Source organism: Rhinopithecus roxellana, unplaced genomic scaffold, assembly GCF_007565055.1.
Source record: "Rhinopithecus roxellana isolate Shanxi Qingling unplaced genomic scaffold, ASM756505v1 contig2452, whole genome shotgun sequence".
In the NCBI taxonomy this organism is placed as follows: domain Eukaryota; kingdom Metazoa; phylum Chordata; class Mammalia; order Primates; family Cercopithecidae; genus Rhinopithecus; species Rhinopithecus roxellana.
Window position 1 is genome coordinate 644 of NW_022142082.1, and position 18138 is coordinate 18781.

The following is an 18138-nucleotide window of genomic DNA, read 5'->3' on the forward strand; positions in this document are numbered from 1 at the left end:
CACAGATGGACATTTGGGTTGATTCCAAGTCTTTGCTATTGTGAATAGTGTTGTGGCTAATCTTGACATCTATATTATCCAGAATCTACGTAAAAAATTGCTGGCTGGGTGCGGTGGCTCACACCTGTAATCCCAGCACTTTGGGAGGCTGAGGCAGGTGGATAACCTGAGGTCAGGAGTTCAAGACCAGCCTGGCCAACATGGTGAAACCCTATCTCTACTAAAAAAATACAAAAAAAAATTAGCCAGCGTGGTGGTGCACACCTTTAATCCCAGCTATTCGGCGGGGCTGAGGTTGTAGTAATCTGAGATGGTGCCACTGCACTCCAGCCTGGGTGACAGAGTGACTCAGTCTCAAAAAAAAGAACTTTCCTTTAAATCAGGTTGAAACAAATCCTAAGATTAAAATTCAAGTCAACTAAATTGAAAGCGGCAGATTTCCTGTTGGATTCTCCTGCCTCTCAGGGTAAAACATAAGGACTCTCTAACTCCTTTATTGCTCTTCTAAAATCCTCCATGTCTTTGAATACTGTGAAATATGCTTAGATAATTATGAGAAAAGGCAATGCATGTCTGTTGCAGGAGATTAGCAAAGGTATGTAAGTTGAACTTACTGATAATCATTGAAGACCTAATGGAATTAAAATGCTTTGGTAAGTTTTAGGACGGGTGCGGTGGCTCACACCTGTAATTTCAGTACTTTGGGAGGCCGAGGTGGGCAGATCACCTGAGGTCAGGAGTTCAAGACTAGGCTGGCCAAAATGATGAAAGCCTATCTCTACCAAAAATACAAAAAATTGGCCAGGCATGGTGGCACCCGCTTGTGATCCCAACTCGAGAGACAGACAGGAGAATCGCTTGAACCCGGGAGACGGAGGTTGCAGTGAGCCAAGATTGCGCCACTGCACTCCAAAAAAAAAAAAAAAAAAACATTTAGTAAGTTTAAAAATTATTTTCATGCTGTTATAACAACTATAAAACTATATTTTTCTTTTTTTTTTTTTTTTGAGATGGAGTTTTGCTCTTTGTTGCCCAGGCTGGAGTGTAGTGGCATGATCTTGGCTCACTGCAACCTCCACCTCCTGGGTTCAAGTGATTCTTCTGTCTCAGCCTCCCGAGTAGCTGGGATTAGAGACGCCTGTCACCACGCCTGGCTAATTTCTGTATTTTTAGTAGAGGTGGGGTTTCACCATGTTGGCCAGGCTGGTCTCAAATTCCCGAACTCAGGTGATCCACCTGCCTCGCTCCCCACCCCCCACAGTGCTAGGATTACAGGCATGAGCCACTACACCCAGCCAAAACTATAATTTTCATATTTCTAATAGCAGCTTAGTTTTTATCTCTTCAGCAGAAGCCGACTCAGAGTACTTATAACAGTTTCAAGTCCTAATTCATAATGTGAAGTTATGTTTTAGTCTGACCAAGGTTAAGAAATTTTATAAATACTTAGAGACATAGTTGAGAAAATAGGTTAATTCAGGAGATCTGATGGGAAATTACAGTGAGCAGTGCTAATTTGGGAGTCACGTTGCTTTGAGGATAACAAGATAATTGCACATGCATATGCAAGTATAGTAAATACTTTCTATAGAATATAAATTTTATTGTCTTAAATACTCATATGGGAGCAATCATATGAATATATAAGAGGAATCATGTTATATAAGGTGCCATGAAAGAAGAAAGGGCTTCCATGTATCAAACAAAAAACCCCCACAAACACAACCAGCATTTATATTCCTTGGAAAAAGAAGAAATTAAAAATCAAATATAAGGTGAACATGTTAGCCCACTTTACTTCCATTCAATGATGTTAGCAAAATATATCATAGAAGATTTAGGGGTACTGATGGTTAAGTGGGAAGACTAGAAATATCTGGGTAGTTAAAATTTCTTCAACTTTTTTCTCTTTAAAGAAAGTTTATTAATAAAAGCCATTTTATATGAACTATTTAAAAATTTTATTTTTTTTTTGATGTGATGACTCAAGGTTGAATACATTGTATGAAGTCTTGCATTATTATTTTTATTTTATTTTATTTTATTTGAGACGGAGTTTTGCTTTTGTTGCTCAGGCTGCAGTACAGTGGCATGATCTTGGCTCACTGCAAACCTCTGCTTCCCGAATTCAAGCAATTCTCCTGCCTCACCCACCCGAGTAGCTGGAATTACAGGCATACACCATCACGCCTGGCTAATTTTTGTATTTTTAGTAGACATAGGGTTTCACCATGTTGGTTAGGCTGGTATCATAGTCCTGACCTCAAGTGATCCACCTGCCTCGGCCTCGCAAAGTTCTAGGATTATAGGCGTGAGCCACCACACACCGGGCTCTTGCATTATTACTAATATTAGATCTCTCAATGTTATGATAATTGGCTATTATGCACAAGGTAAAGTCGAGATCCATAAGAGTTAAGTGATTTATTCGATGTTCTGGAGAGATGGTGGGGATGGGATCAGTGCTTGTTTTACTATATCTTAAGATTTTGGTTCTAGTCTTAGCACTATTATTATTTTATTAGACAGCGAGTCTCAGTTAATGTTGTGCAGGCTGGTTTCAAACTCCTGGGGCCTCAAGTGATCCTCCCACCTCAGCCTCCCGAGTAGCTGGGACTATAGGCGTGCACCACCATGCCCAGCTAATTAAATAAAAATTTTTATAGAAGCAGGGTTTGGCTATGTGGCCCAGGCTGGTGTCAAACTCCTGCATTCAAGCGATCCACCCACCTTGGCCTCCCAAGTGCTGGGATTACAGGCATGAGCCACCGCACCCTGCCACAAATAACATTTCAATATCTCACTTTCCTATTCTGTGAAATCAGGGATCAGAAAAATAACAATAGGTTGGCTAGGTTAATCAAAAAAGTGTTCTGTGCTAGAAATTTGGAAATGCTTGGACACATAAAGTTAAACAGTTTCTTAGGTATAGTACTTCTCAGAGTCTTTGACAAATTAACACTCATAATAGTGGCATGCTGCACTTCACAAACTTTTTGGACATATAAACACTTTTTGTTTTATGTTATGGCATACCATGTAACTGTAGTGAATCTGAAGGATTTCAGGGCAGAACAAAGAAAAAGATGTGACCACAAGGTGGCAGTGGGACACAACAAGCTCTTTTTGGACAGCGCTTTGACAGGTTTGTATGCCAGGAAGTTCCTCACAGCATGAGAGCTTCCAAAGGCAACAACAGTATAGGGTGGCCACTACCCAGAAGGAGCAGAGTAAGAGCATTACTGGAGGACTAGAGAGGGTGTATGTGTCATGATGTTGTTTAGCAGCAAGACTGGGAGGTCTCTAGGTTAGAGAGCTCCAAAGGGCAGCAGTGGGTTGGGGTCTTTTATGGCCTGGGGTTTTTATCTATGGATCGTAGATGTTGAGTGCAGTTTGCAGGGTATCTAAAGCAGGTGGACTCTAGATGGCTAATAATTTGGTTATGTAGGCTATAAACAATTGGATGTGTAAAAATTTGATTTGGTGCTGATGGGCTTTTGAGCTAACAGTTCTGGTTGCTGTGAAGAAGTACACAACATGGGGCCCCAAAGGTCATTTTTAGATCATTTATGTAACAGTATCACCTAGTCCAGCATTTGCCAACTGTGATCTTCCAGGTCAAAAATATTTTTATTCTATTCCAAATATTTTGAACTCCTGCCATTTCAATGTCTACTTCTACTACTTCTGGCAACCACACAAAAATATAAGAAGTGATTTGAAAGGGGTATGCTATTTTTTTTTTTTTTTTGAGACAAAGTCTCACCCTGTCACTCAGGCTGGAGTGCAGTGGCACCATCTTGGCTAACTGCAACCTCTGCCTCCCAGGCTCAAGTGATCCTCCTGCCTTAGCCACCAGAGTAGCTGGGATTACAGGCATGCGCCACCATGCCCAGCTAATTTCTGTATTTTTAGTAGAGACAGGGTTTCACCATATTGGCCAGGCTGGTCTCAAATTCCTAATCTCAAGTGATCTGACTGCCTTGGCCTCCCAAAGTGCGGGACTACAGGCATGAGCTACCGTACCTGGCCAGAAAATGATATGCTATGTTTGTTGCAAATGCTGAAGGTGACTGATAATTTTTCTTTACCATAAAGCAGTGGTTCCCAAAGTATAGTCTGCATATTCTATAGTCTGAGGCCCTTTCAGGGTTGTGAACTGAACTAGTTACTTTTTTCGTGGAACACCATTTTTACTTTTTAAAAGAATGACTGATACGGTTTGCTGTGTCACCACCCAAATCTCATCTTGAATTGTAGCTCCCACAATTCTCATGTGTCATGAGAGGGACCCAGTGGGAGGTAATTGAATCATGGGGGCAAGTCTTTCCTGTGCTGTTCTTGTGATAATAAGTAAGTCTCATGAGATCTGACGGTTTTAAAAGGGGAAACCCCTTTCTCTTGGCTCTCATTCTCTCTTGCCTGCTGCCATGTAAGATGTGCCTTTCGCCTTCAGCCATGATTGTGAGGCTTCCCCAGCCACATGGAACTGTGAGACCATTCAACCTCTTTTTCTTTATAAGTTACCCAGTCTTGGGTATGTCTGTATCAGCAGGGAGAAAATGGACTAATACAGTGACTACAGTGTAAGGTTATTCTTATTTGAGTACTTGACAGACTATTTCATGAAAATAGAAGAAATGAGGCTGTCATTTCTTTTTTTTTTTTTTTTTTTTGAGATGGAGTCTCGCTCTGTTGCCCAGGCTGGAGTGCAGTGGCTCGATCTCGGCTCACTCCTAGCTCTGCCTCCTGGGTTCACGCCATTCTCCTGCCTCAGCTTCTTGAGTAGTTGGGACTACAGGTGCCCACCACCACACCTGGCTAACTTTTTGTATTTTTAGTAGAGATGGGGTTTCACTCTGTTAGCCAGGATGGTCTTGATCTCCTGACCTCATGATCTGCCCGCCTCGGCCTCCCAAAGTGCTGGGATTACAGGCGTGAGCCACCGTGCCCGGCCAAGGCTGTCATTTCAAAGAAAACAAATGACAGAAATGGTTGTCAGTGATAAAGCTTTGGCTTTCAAGTGAATTTTGGAAGCCTCATAGCTGCCACTGTGATCTTGAAAGCTATCCAGGACCTTTCTAATGACATCAGTCATGATATTAACAATTGATTTTTGTTTTGGATAATAAAATGTGCCAATATTTAAAAGATCTGTATAACTCGGAGAACAATATTTTCCAGACTGCCAGTGCATGATGTTACAAAATCATGCATTGGTAAAGATCAACTTAAAATTCAAAACAGATTAGTGGATCATAACACAAATGTATGAAAAGTTCATTGATATGTTTTCAACTTCCACATTGCAACAACCCATAAGAAATTACCACTTGCTGAGTTTTGGGGTATCAAAGAAGAGTATCCACAATGATCTGAAAAGTGATGATCTGAATGAAAATATATCTGTTTTCTAGGTAACAGATTTATGATTTTAAAAAAATGAATGTCTATTAAAACTTTATCTGTTTTAACACAAATTTTAATTTAACAAATATACATAAACAAAAACTCTTTGGGATCCTCAATGATTTTTTTTTTTTTTGAAACGGAGTCTCCCTCTGTCGCCCAGGCTGGAGTGCAGTGGCGCGATCTCAGCTCACTGCAAGCTCCGGCTCCCAAGTTCACGCCATTCTCCTGCCTCAGCCTCCCAAGTGGCTGGGACTACAGATGCCCGCTACCATGCCCGGCTAATTTTTTTTGTATTTTTAGTAGAGACAGGGTTTCACCGGTTAGCCAGGATGGTCTCGATCTCCTGACCTCATGATCCGCCCACCTCGGCCTCCCAAAGTGCTGGGATTACAGGCGTGAGCCACTGCACCCTGCCTGGGATCCTCAATAATTTTTAAGAACGTAAATGGGTCCTGGGGTATATTTGAAAAATACTACCAGAAAGTATTATTTCAATTACTGAAACCTACAAATGGTAAAGTGTTTTCTCATCACCAACATAAAAATATGAAGGTAAAACCAATAGAATTGCTCTGAAATATACGGGGAATACAAAATCTAAGATGCTTCTTTAGTGAGTTACATTTATATCATGTATCTTTTAGATTTTTATAAATTTTGTTTTCTCTCTCTCTATATATTTTTGAGATGGAGTCCCACTCTGTTGCCAGGCTGGAATGCAGTAAGACGATCTTGGCTTACTGCAACCTCTGCCTTCCAGGTTCAAGCAATTCTCCTGCCTCAGCCTCCCAAGTAGCTGGGATTACATGCACCCAGCATCACACCCAGCTAATTTTTGTATTTTTAGTAGACACAGGGTTTCACCATTTTGGCCAGGCTGGTCTTGAACTCCTGACCTCAAGTGATCCACCCACCTTAGCCTCCCAAAGCGTTAGGATTACAGGGGTGAGCCACTGTGCCTGGCTTATAATGGTATTTTAATTTGTATGTTGAACAAGGATTGCTCTTCAGGTACAACATTAACAGCAACTCTACTTTTGTCTCCCTTGGTCCCTCCAAAGCTGTCCATTGAAGGATCATTCTTCCCCTGCTCTTTAATGAAAATTTAGTTAATACCATGACTTCAAATTATTTCCACTATAGCACGCTCAACCAGCTGGGCACGGTGACTCACGCTTGTAATCCCAGCACTTTGGGAGGCCAAGGTGGGCGGATCACCTGAAGTCAGGAGTTGGAGAACAGCCTGGCCAACATGGTGAAACATGATTTCTACTAAAAATACAAAAATTAGCCGGGCATGATGGTGGGCATCTGTAATCCCAGCTACTTGGGATTGCCTTAGGGGGCTGAGGCAGAAGAATCACTTGAACCTGGGAGGCAGAGGTTGCAGTGAGTCGAAATTGCACCACTGTACTCCAGCCTGGGCGGGAGAGCGAGACTCAGTCTCAAAAAAAAAAAAAAAAGAAAGAAAGAAAAAAAAGGATGCTCAACCACATTTGTTTTTTGTTTTTGTTTTTGGAAATGGAGTTTCACTCTTGTTGCCCAAGCTGGAGTGCAATGACTCGATCTCAGCTCATTGCAATCATTTAGTGTGATTAAGCTCATTGCACTCATTAATCATTTAGTGTAATTAAGCTTTCCTGGTGTCTGGAATCAAACCAACTAGGCATTTATCTTAAATCCATCATCTGTTAACATATCTTTGGTTACTAGTGATCTCTATAATGACATAATTTATCTCAAAAGACTCCTTGGTTTGAAAATCTGATTAACCACTGCAGTATATTTTCCAGACTTGAAAACTGGTATTTAGGCTGGGGATGGTGATTCACGCCTGTAATCCCAGCACTTTGGGAGACTGAGGCAGGTGGATCACCTGAGGTCAGGAGTTCAAGACCAGCCTGGCCAACATGGTGAAACCCTGTCTCTATTAAAAATACAAAAATTAGCTGGGAGGGTGGTGCAAGCCTGTAATCCCAGCTACTTGGGAGGCTGAGGCAGGAGAAGCACTTGAATCCAGGAGGTGGAGGTTGCAGTGAGCCAAGATCGTGCCACTGCACTCCAGCCTGGGTGACAGAGTGAGATTCTGCCTCAAAAAAAGAAAAAAGAAAATTAGTATTTGTTGCTTCTCTCTACAGATGCTTCTCAATTTATGATGGGGTTATACCCTGATAAACTCATTATAAGTCGAAAATACACAAAGTCGAAAATGCGTTCAATATACCTAACTTACTGAACAATATAGCTTAGCCTAGCCTACATGCTCAGAACACTTAAATTAGCCTACAGGTGGGCACAATTATCTGACACAAAGCCTATTTTTTAATAAAGTGTTGACTATCTCATGTAATCTATTGAATATTATGCTGAAAGTGAAAAAAATGGTTGCCTAGGTTCTTGAAGTATGGCTTCTACTGAATGCATATGGCTTTTGCACCACTGTAAAGTCAAAAAACTGTAAATTGATCATTTTAAGTCAGGGATCATCTGTGTGGTAACAGCCACCATGCCCAACCAATTAATTTTTAATAGCTTAAAAATAATCCACATGATATAAAATTCAAAAGATATAAAAGGGTATACAATGACATTTTTTTCCTACTCTTGTTCCTTTACAACTTTCCATGGAGCTAACCCCAGTTAACAGTTTCCTGTTTTCTTTTTTCTTTCTTTCTTTTTTTGACACAGGGTCTCACTCTGTTACCCAGACTGGAGTGCAGTGGGGTGATCATGGCTCACTGCAGCCTCGACGTCCCAGGCTCAAGTGATCTACCCACCTTAGCCTCCCACAGTGCTGGGATTACAGTTATAAGCCACCGCACCCAGCCACCAGTGTCCTTGCTGGCTCCAGTTTCTTAAGAAATGTCTTTGCATAAAGTAAGATCTAATTTTCACTACAGATGTTACTGATACCCAGATACAATCTATGGTTACAGCCTTAACCAAGGCTGGAAACCTAAAAAAAAAGTTAAGAAGTTGTCAAAGGGACTTCCTAAAAATAAAAGAGAAGTTGTCAAAGGAACTTCCAGGATAATAACTTAACCTACAGAACAATTGTTTAGACTGGCTGGGCATGGTGGCTCACGCCTGTGATCCCAGCACTTTGGGAGGCTGAAGCGGGTGGATCATGAGGTCAGGAGCCTGGCCTGGCCAATATGGTGAAACCCCATCTCTACTAAAAATATAAAAATCACTTGGATGTGGTGACGTGCGCCTGTAGTCCTAGCTACTTGGGAGGCTGTGGCAGGAGAATCACTTGAACCTGGAAGGCAGAGGTTGCAGTGAGCCAAGACTGCACCACTGCACTCCAGCCTGGGCGACAGAGCAAGACTGTCTCAAAAAAAAAAAAAAAAAAGAATAATTGTTTACACTGTAATAAGAGAAATAGGCTGGAAGAACTGGGCATACCTACTGATTTACAAGTTAGATCCAGTATATATTACAGTGTGGGACCTATTATAGGGGTAATATGAAAGGGTGCCACGGTTTCTAGGGTAGGAGGATATATACCATGGCTCTTATACAGGCAAAATAGGCTATTGCTATTTTGTTCTCCTCCAGTGAAGAGTCTAAGAGTCCAAATTATTCTGACCTTTTTGTTTGTTGTTTGTTTGTTGTTGAGATGGAGTTTCGCTCTTGTTGCCCAGGCTGGAGTGCAGTGGTGCGATCTCAGCTCACTGCAACCTCCACCTCCCAAGTTCAAGCGATTCTCCTGCTTCAATCTCCTGAGTAGCTGGGATTACAGGTGCATACCACTAGGCCTGGCTAATTTTGTATTTTTAGTAGAGATGGGGTATCTTCATGTTAGTCAGGCTGGTCTCAAACTCCCGGCCTCAGGTGATCCACCCGCCTTGGCCTCCCAAAGTACTGGGGTTATAGGCATGAGCCACCGCGCCCAGCTATTCTGATCCTGATATCTGCGGTTTGATAATAGTTAACAAGTCATTTAGTGTATTTGATAGATGTAATACAAACTTGAAATTTTCTTATTGTTTACATAAAGCATCATGTTCAATATCATGAACACAACCACTGCTGCCATCATAATCCTCTTCATAGCTAACATTTATTGAGCACTGGCCACCACCTTCATTTATCATTATCATGACTAACATTTATTGAGCTCTTACTATGTGCAAGGCCATCATATAAAGAGTTGTCAGAGGCTGGGCACAGCAGCTCACGTCTATAATCCTAGCACTCTGGGAGGCCGAGGCAGGTGGATTGCCTGAGCTCAGGAGTTCGAGACCAGTGTGGGCAACATGGGGAAATCCCATCTCTGCTAAAAACACAAAAAAACTTAGCCTGGCGTGGTGGCATGTGCCTGTAGTCCCAGCTACTTAGGAGGCTAAGGCAGGAGAATTGCTTGAACCCAGGAGGTGGAGGTTGCAGTGAGCTGAGAATGCGCCACTGCACTCCAGCTTGGGTGACAGAGCGAGACTCCGTCTCCCAAAAAATAAAAAATAATAAAAAAAAAGAATTGTCAGATAATCATGACATAGTACCTATGAGGTAGGTACTCTCATTATGCCTGTTTTACAGATGAGGAAACTGAATAATGAAATGGGTTAAGTAATGTACTCAAGGTCACACAGTTAGTAAAAGATGAAGCCAGGATTTGAACCCAAGCAATCTAACGCACTAACCTGTTATCAAGGGGCATCCATGGAAGAGTAATATACGTATCTGAGGACAGTAAGTAAGGATAGCTTCTACAGCCCCATCAGTCAGATTTACACAATGTCCCATATGAATCTCCTATGCAAAAAGAAAGAAAATAAAGTCAAATGAAGACAAAGATCTATAATAACAGTATGAACAATTCTGAGAAACATTCTGATACAAAAAGAACCAGGTATCTACTTGCAAGAAAAAGTGTATAGAAAAGACGAATGTAAGTCTGAAGTAATTCGGACAGAGCAGCTTAAAAAGTTAAATGCCCAACCATTTTATTTTATTTTATTTTTTTGAGACGGAGTCTTGCTCTGTCGCCCAGGCTGGAGTGCAGTGGCCGGATCTCAGCTCACTGCAAGCTCTGCCTCCTGGGTTTACGCCATTCTCCTGCCTCAGCCTCCCAAGTAGCTGGGACCACAGACGCCCGCCACCTTGCCCACCTAGTTTTTGTATTTTTTAGTAGAGACAGGGTTTCACCATGTTAGCCAGGATCTCGATCTCCTGACCTCGTGATCCGCCCGTCTCGGCCTCCCAAAGTGCTGGGATTACAGGCTTCAGCCACCGCGCCCAGCCCCAAACATTTTATAAAGTAATGTGTAATATCTATTAAAGCTGAAGATGAGTATGCCCCAGAACCCAGCAATTCCAATTGTTGATATATATTACAGAGAATCTCTTCTACATGTGCACAAGGAAACAATTTATAAATACGCCTTTTGTAGTATTACTTGTAATGGTAAAAAAAGTGGAGAACAGGAAAATCAATGCTTTATAAATAGAATAAGGGAAAACAGCTAAAATGAAAAATATCTACTTGTATTAATAGACATAAATCTCAAACATGTTAGTTCAGACCCTCTGGCAAACAGTATGGTAGTATCTTATAAAGATACTGTATTTAAAAAAACATGTATTTGCTATATGACCCAGCAATTTCACTCATAGGCATTTACCCAAGAAAAATGAAAACATATGTCTTCACAGAAGTTTGCATGCAAATGTCTGTAGCAGTATTCCTAACAGTCCAAAATTGGCAACAACCCAAATGTCCATCAAATGATAAAATTATTTTTTAATTTTTTAAAAATTTCCGTAGGTTTTTGGGGAACAGGTGGTATTTGGTTACATAAGTTCTTTAGTGGTCATTTGTGAGATTTTGGTGCACTCATCAACCAAGCAGTATACACAGAACCCGATTTTTAGTCTTTTACCCCTCACCTCCTTCCCACCCTTCACCCTGAGTCCCCAAAGTCCATTGTGTCCTTCTTATGCCTTTGCATCATCACAGTTTGTCTCCTACTTATGAGTGAGAACATATGATGTTTGGTTTTCCATTCCTGAGTTAATTCACTTAGAAGAATAGTCTCCAATCCCATCCAGGTTGCTGTGAATGCCATTTATTCATTCGTTTTTATGGCTGAGTAGTATTCCATTGCATACATTTACCACAGTTTCTGTATCCACTCGTTGATTGATGGGCATTTGGGTTGGTCGCACATTTTTGCAATTGCAAATTATGCTGCTATAAATATGTGTGTGCAAGTATCTTTTTCGTATAATGACTTCTGTTTCTCTGGGTAGACACTCAGTAGTGGGATTGCTGGGTCAAATGGTACTTCTACTTTTAGTTGTTTAAGGAATCTCCACACTGTTTTCGATAGTGGTTGTGCTAGTTTACATTCCCACCAGCAGTGTAGAAGTGCTCCCTGTTCACTGCATGCACACCAACATCTATTAGTTTTGGATTTTTTTGATGATGGCCATTCTTGCAGGAGTGAGGTGGGATTGCACTGTGGGTTTGATTTGTATTTCCCCAATCATGAGTGATGTGGAGCATTTTTTATGTTTGTTGGCCATTTGTATATCTTCTTTTTTTTTTTTTTTTTTTTTTTGAGACGGAGTCTTGCTCTGTGGCCCAGGCTGGAGTGCAGTGGCCGGATCTCAGCTCACTGCAAGCTCCGCCTCCCGGGTTCACGCCATTCTCCTGCCTCAGCCTCCCGAGTAGCTGGGACTACAGGCGCCCGCCACCTTGCCCGGCTAGTTCTTTGTATTTTTTTTTTTTTTAGTAGAGACGGGGTTTCACCGTGTTCGCCAGGATGGTCTCGATCTCCTGACCTCGTGATCCGCCGTCTCAGCCTCCCAAAGTGCTGGGATTACAGGCTTGAGCCACCGCGCCCGGCCCTGTATATCTTCTTTTGAGAATTGGCTATTCATGTTCTTAGCCCACTGTTTGATGGGACTGTTTGCTTTTTTCTTGCTAATTTGAGTTTGTTCTAGATTCTGGATATTAGTCCTTTGTCAGATGTATAGATTGTGAAGATTTTTCTCCCACTCTGTGGGTTATCTGTTTACTCTGCTGACTGTTCCTTTTGCTATGCAAAAGCTCTTTTAAGTTTAATTAAATTCCAGCTATTTATCTTTGCATCACATGGTAAAATTATAAATAAATTATGGCATATCCATACTATGGAATACTACTCAGCAATAAGAAGGGGCTGAGTGCGGTGGCTCACCCCTGTACTCCTAGCACTTTGGGAGGCCGAGGTGGGTGGATCACGAGGTCAGGAGATCGAGACCATCCTGGCTTACATGGTGAAACCCCCCGTCTCTACTAAAAATACAAAAAAAAATAGCTGGGTGTGGTGGCACGTGCCTGTATTCCCAGCTACTCGGGAGGCTGAGGCAGGAGAATCATTTGAACCTGGGAGATGGAGGTTGCAGTGAGCAGATCGTGCCACTGCACTCCAGCCTGGGCAACAGAGCGAGACTCCATCTCGGAAAAAAAAAAAAAAAAAAGAAATGAAATATTAACATATGCAACAACACGGATCAATCTCACAAACACTATGCTAAGTGAAGGAAGTAAAATAAATAAAAACCAAAATACTATATCATATTCTGCAGAATTCCATTTACATAAAATTATATTTATATAAAGTTGAATTTATATACAATTATAGAAAAGTCAAAACAATGACAAAGTAAATCAGTGGCTGCCTAAGAGAGGGTCACAGAAGAGGATCAAGTACAAAGGACTAGAGACAAAAAACAAAATAAAACCACAGAGAAAACAGACAACTTTTTAGGGTGATGAAAATGTTCTATATATCAATTGTGGTGGTGGTTATATGGCTGTATAACAACTACCAAAATTTATCCAACTATGCACATAAAATGAATGAATTTTCTTGTATGTAAATTATACCTCAATTACACCTGAAAAATTTCAGAAAACATAATTTTGAATAACACAAATTGTAAAGGGACATATATTATGAAGCTATTATGTAAAATTTGAAAACATATAAAACAAGGCTATATCGTATTTATGGATTTATACATAATAGAAAAAGTATCCATTCCTGTCTGAGCAGAGTCCATAGGAAGGAAAAAAAGAAAAGGTATCCAAACATGCAAGGAGAGATACATAATCCTATTTAGGATAGTGGTTACCTCTGAAGGCAGAAAGGGAGAATAATTGAGCATGGCTTTAGATGTAACATTATTTTATTTTATTTTACTTTATTTTTTTTTTTGAGACAGAGTATCATTCTTATTGCCCACACTGGAGTGCAATGGAGCAGTCTCGGCTCATTGCAACCTCCACTTCCAGGGTTAAAGTGATTCTTCTGCCTCAGCCTCCCGAGTAGCTGCGATTACAGGTGTGTGCGACCACGCCTGGCTAATTTTTGTATTTTTAGTAGAGACAAGATTTCACCATGTTGGTCAGGCTGGCCTCAAATTCTGACCTCAAGTGATCCACCCGCCTCACCTCTCAAAGTGTTGTGATTACAGGCGTGAGCTACTGCACCCAGCTGTAACATTATTTTAGAAAAAGAACAAATCCAGCAGTTTGGAAGGCCAAGGTGGGCAGATCACCTGAGGTCAGGAGTTCAAGACCAGCGTGGCCAACACAGTGAAACCCCATCTCTACTAAAAATACAAAAATTAGCTGGGTGTGGTGGTCTGCACCTGTAGTCCCAGTTACTTGGGAAGCTGAGGCAGAAGACTCGCTTGAACCTGGGAGGTGGAGGTTGCAGTGAGTCGAGATCACTGCATACCAGCCTGAGTGACAAAGTGTAACTCTGTCTCAAAAACAACAACAACAACAACAACACAATTAAATGAAGGCATTAAAAAAAGAAAATAATTCTGGCAGATTAGGGTCTTACTGAAATTGCATACTCATAGCATAACTTTTATGGAAAACAATTTAGGACTGTTAAAAAAGTATTCATACCTATTAATCCATTTGTTCCATTTTGGGGAGTTCATTATAGCAATGGAAGGAAAAGTGATTGTCCCAATATATAATTATTTATAATAGTTAAAAACCAGAAACAATCTGAATTACCAACAATAAAAAACAAGTAAAGTATGTTACATTATATGGACAGTCTGTTCTCTGATATGCCAGGATCTAGAACAGTAAATGCTTAATAAATATTTATTAATAAATGAAATTTTATACTGCAAATTAAATTTTAATTATAAGGATTTTTATAGAAAAACTTATGAAATGACTGTAATATAAGGCCAAAAATGTGATAACATTTATTGAGGTACTACCACGTATCTGGAATTGTATTAAAAGCTGAGGATAAAATAAACAAAATAAGGAACACAATGATCAACAGAGATTTCAGAAACGATCATGATATTTGCTAAATGTTGTAACGTAAGTTTGTACTGAGCTTGTCGATCTTTTTTTTTTTAATATTATAATTTTTTAATTTTTTTTGAGACAACGTCTCACTCTGTTCCCCAAGCTGGAGTGCAGTGCTACAAACACGGTTCACTGTAGCCTCAACCTCCCAAGTTCAATTGATCTCCCCACCCCAGCCTCCCGAGTGGCTGGGAGTACGGGCATGCACCACTACCTCTGGCTAATTTTTTTTTTTTTTTTTTAGATGGAGTTTCGCTTTTGTTGCCCAGGCTGAGTACAATGGCATGATCTCAGCTCACTGCAACCTCCACCTCCCAGGTTCAAGCCTTAGCCTTCTGAGTAGCATGCACCACCACACCCAGCTAATTTTGTATTTTCAGTAGAGACGGGGTTTCTCCATGTTGGTCAGGCACGTCTCCGAACTCCTGACCTTACGTGATTCACCTGCCTCGGCCTCCCAAAGGGCTGGGATTACAGGCGTGAGCCACCATGTCTGGCCAATTTTTGTATTTTTCTTTTCTTTATTATACTTTAAGTTCTAGGGTACATGTGCATAACGTGCAGGTTTGTTACATATGTATACTTGTGCCATGTTGGTGTGCTGCACCCATCAACTCGTCAGCACCCATCAATTCGTCATTTATATCAGGTATAACTCCCAATGCAATCCCTCCCCCTCCCCCCTCCCCCCTCCCCATGATAGGCCCTGATGTGTGATGTTCCCCTTCCCGAGTCCAAGTGATCTCATTGTTCAGTTCCCACCTATGAGTGAGAACATGCGGTGTTTGGTTTTCTGTTCTTGTGATAGTTTGCTAAGAATGATGGTTTCCAGCTGCATCCATGTCCCTACAAAGGACGCAAACTCATCCTTTTTTATGGCTGCATAATTCCATGGTGTATATGTGCCACATTTTCTTAATCCAGTCTGTCACAGATGGACATTTGGGTTGATTCCAAGTCTTTGCTATTGTGAATAGTGCCGCAATAAACATACGTGTGCATGTGTCTTTATAGCAGCATGATTTATAATCCTTTGGGTATATACCCAGTAGTGGGATGGCTGGGTCATATGGTACATCTAGTTCTAGATCCTTGAGGAATTGCCATACTGTTTTCCATAATGGTTGAACTAGTTTACAATCCCACCAACAGTGTAAAAGTGTTCCTATTTCTCCACATCCTCTCCAGCACCTGTTGTTTCCTGACTTTTTAATGATTGCCATTCTAACTGGTGTGAGATGGTATCTCATTGTGGTTTTGATTTGCATTTCTCTGATGGCCAGTGATGATGAGCATTTTTTCATGTGTCTGTTGGCTGTATGAATGTCTTCTTTTGAGAAATGTCTGTTCATATCCTTTGCCCACTTTTTGATGGGGTTGTTTGTTTTTTTCTTGTAATTTGTTTGAGTTCTTTGTAGATTCTGGATATCCCTTTGTCAGATTAGCAAAAATTTTCTCCCATTCTGTAGGTTGCCTGTTCACTCTGATGGTAGTTTCTTTTGCTGTGCAGAAGCTCTTTAGTTTAATTAGATCCCATTTGTCAATTTTGGCTTTTGCTGCCGTTGCTTTTGGTGTTTTAGACATGAAGTCCTTGCCCATGCCTATGTCCTGAATGGTACTACCTAGGTTTTCTTCTAGGGTTTTTATGGTATTAGGTCTAACATTTAAGTCTCTAATCCATCTTGAATTAATTTTCGTATAAGGAGTAAGGAAAGGATCCAGTTTCAGCTTTCTACTTATGGCTAGCCAATTTTCCCAGCACCATTTATTAAATAGGGAATCCTTTCCCCATTTCTTGTTTCTCTCAGGTTTGTCAAAGATCAGATGGCTGTAGATGTGTGGTATTATTTCTGAGGACTCTGTTCTGTTCCATTGGTCTATATCTCTGTTTTGGTACCAGTACCATGCTGTTTTGGTTACTGTAGCCTTGTAGTATAGTTTGAAGTCAGGTAGCGTGATGCCTCCAGCTTTGTTTTTTTGACTTAGGATTGTCTTGGCAATGCGGGCTCTTTTTTGGTTCCATATGAACTTTAAAGCAGTTTTTTTCCAATTCTGTGAAGAAACTCATTGGTAGCTTGATGGGGATGGCATTGAATCTATAAATAACCTTGGGCAGTATGGCCATTTTCACGATATTGATTCTTCCTATCCATGAGCATGGTATGTTCTTCCATTTGTTTGTGTCCTCTTTTATTTCACTGAGCAGTGGTTTGTAGTTCTCCTTGAAGAGGTCCTTTACATCCCTTGTAAGTTGGATTCCTAGGTATTTTATTCTCTTTGAAGCAATTGTGAATGGAAGTTCATTCATGATTTGGCTCTCTGTTTGTCTGTTACTGGTGTATAAGAATGCTTGTGATTTTTGCACATTAATTTTGTATCCTGAGACTTTGCTGAAGTTGCTTATCAGCTTAAGGAGATTTTGGGCTGAGACATGGGGTTTTCTAAATATACAATCATGTCATCTGCAAACAGGGACAATTTGACTTCTTCTTTTCCTAACTGATACCCTTGATTTCTTTCTCTTGCCTGATTGCCCTAGCCAGAACTTCCAACACTATGTTGAATAGGAGTGGTGAGAGAGGGCATCCCTGTCTTGTGCCAGTTTTCAAAGGGAATTTTTCCAGTTTTTGCCCATTCAGTATGATATTGGCTGTGGGTTTGTCATAAATAGCTCTTATTATTTTGAGGTACGTTCCATCAATACCGAATTTATTGAGCGTTTTTAGCATGAAGGGCTGTTGAATTTTGTCAAAAGCCTTTTCTGCATCTATTGAGATAATCATGTGGTTCTTGTCTTTGGTTCTGTTTATATGCTGGATTACGTTTTTGATTTGCGAATGTTGAACCAGCCTTGCATCCCAGGGATGAAGCCCACTTGATCATGGTGGATAAGCTTTTTGATGTGCTGCTGAATCCGGTTTGCCAGTATTTTATTGAGGATTTTTGCATCGATGTTCATCAGGGATATTGGTCTAAAATTCTCTTTTTTTGTTGTGTCTCTGCCAGGCTTTGGTATCAGGATGATGTTGGCCTCATAAAATGAGTTAGGGAGGATTCCCTCTTTTTCATTGATTGGAATAGTTTCAGAAGGAATGGTACCAGCTCCTCCTTGTACCTCTGGTAGAATTCAGCTGTGAATCCATCTGGTCCTGGACTTTTTTTGGTTGGTAGGCTATTAATTATTGCCTCAATTTCAGAGCCTGCTATTGGTCTATTCAGGGATTCAACTTCTTCCTGGTTTAGTCTTGGAGAGTGTAAGTGTCCAGGAAATTATCCATTTCTTCTAGATTTTCTAGTTGATTTGCGTAGAGGTGTTTATAGTATTCTCTGATGGTAGTTTGTATTTCTGTGGGGTCGTGGTGATATCCCCTTTATCATTTTTTATT

The 18138-nt window shown here is 40.8% G+C and overlaps 1 protein-coding gene across 1 annotated transcript in view; it reads right to left on the reverse strand.

Annotated features, from left to right (window-relative positions):
• Positions 1-9899: 9899 nt before the first annotated feature.
• The window catches only part of LOC115895786 (protein AMN1 homolog), a 29901-nt gene continuing 21662 nt past the window's right edge, over positions 9900-18138 (reverse strand). Inside the window, 1 exon segment of the mRNA XM_030926385.1 lies at positions 9900-10170. Coding sequence (XP_030782245.1) covers positions 10054-10170 — 117 coding nt within the window. The 3' untranslated portion in view covers positions 9900-10053.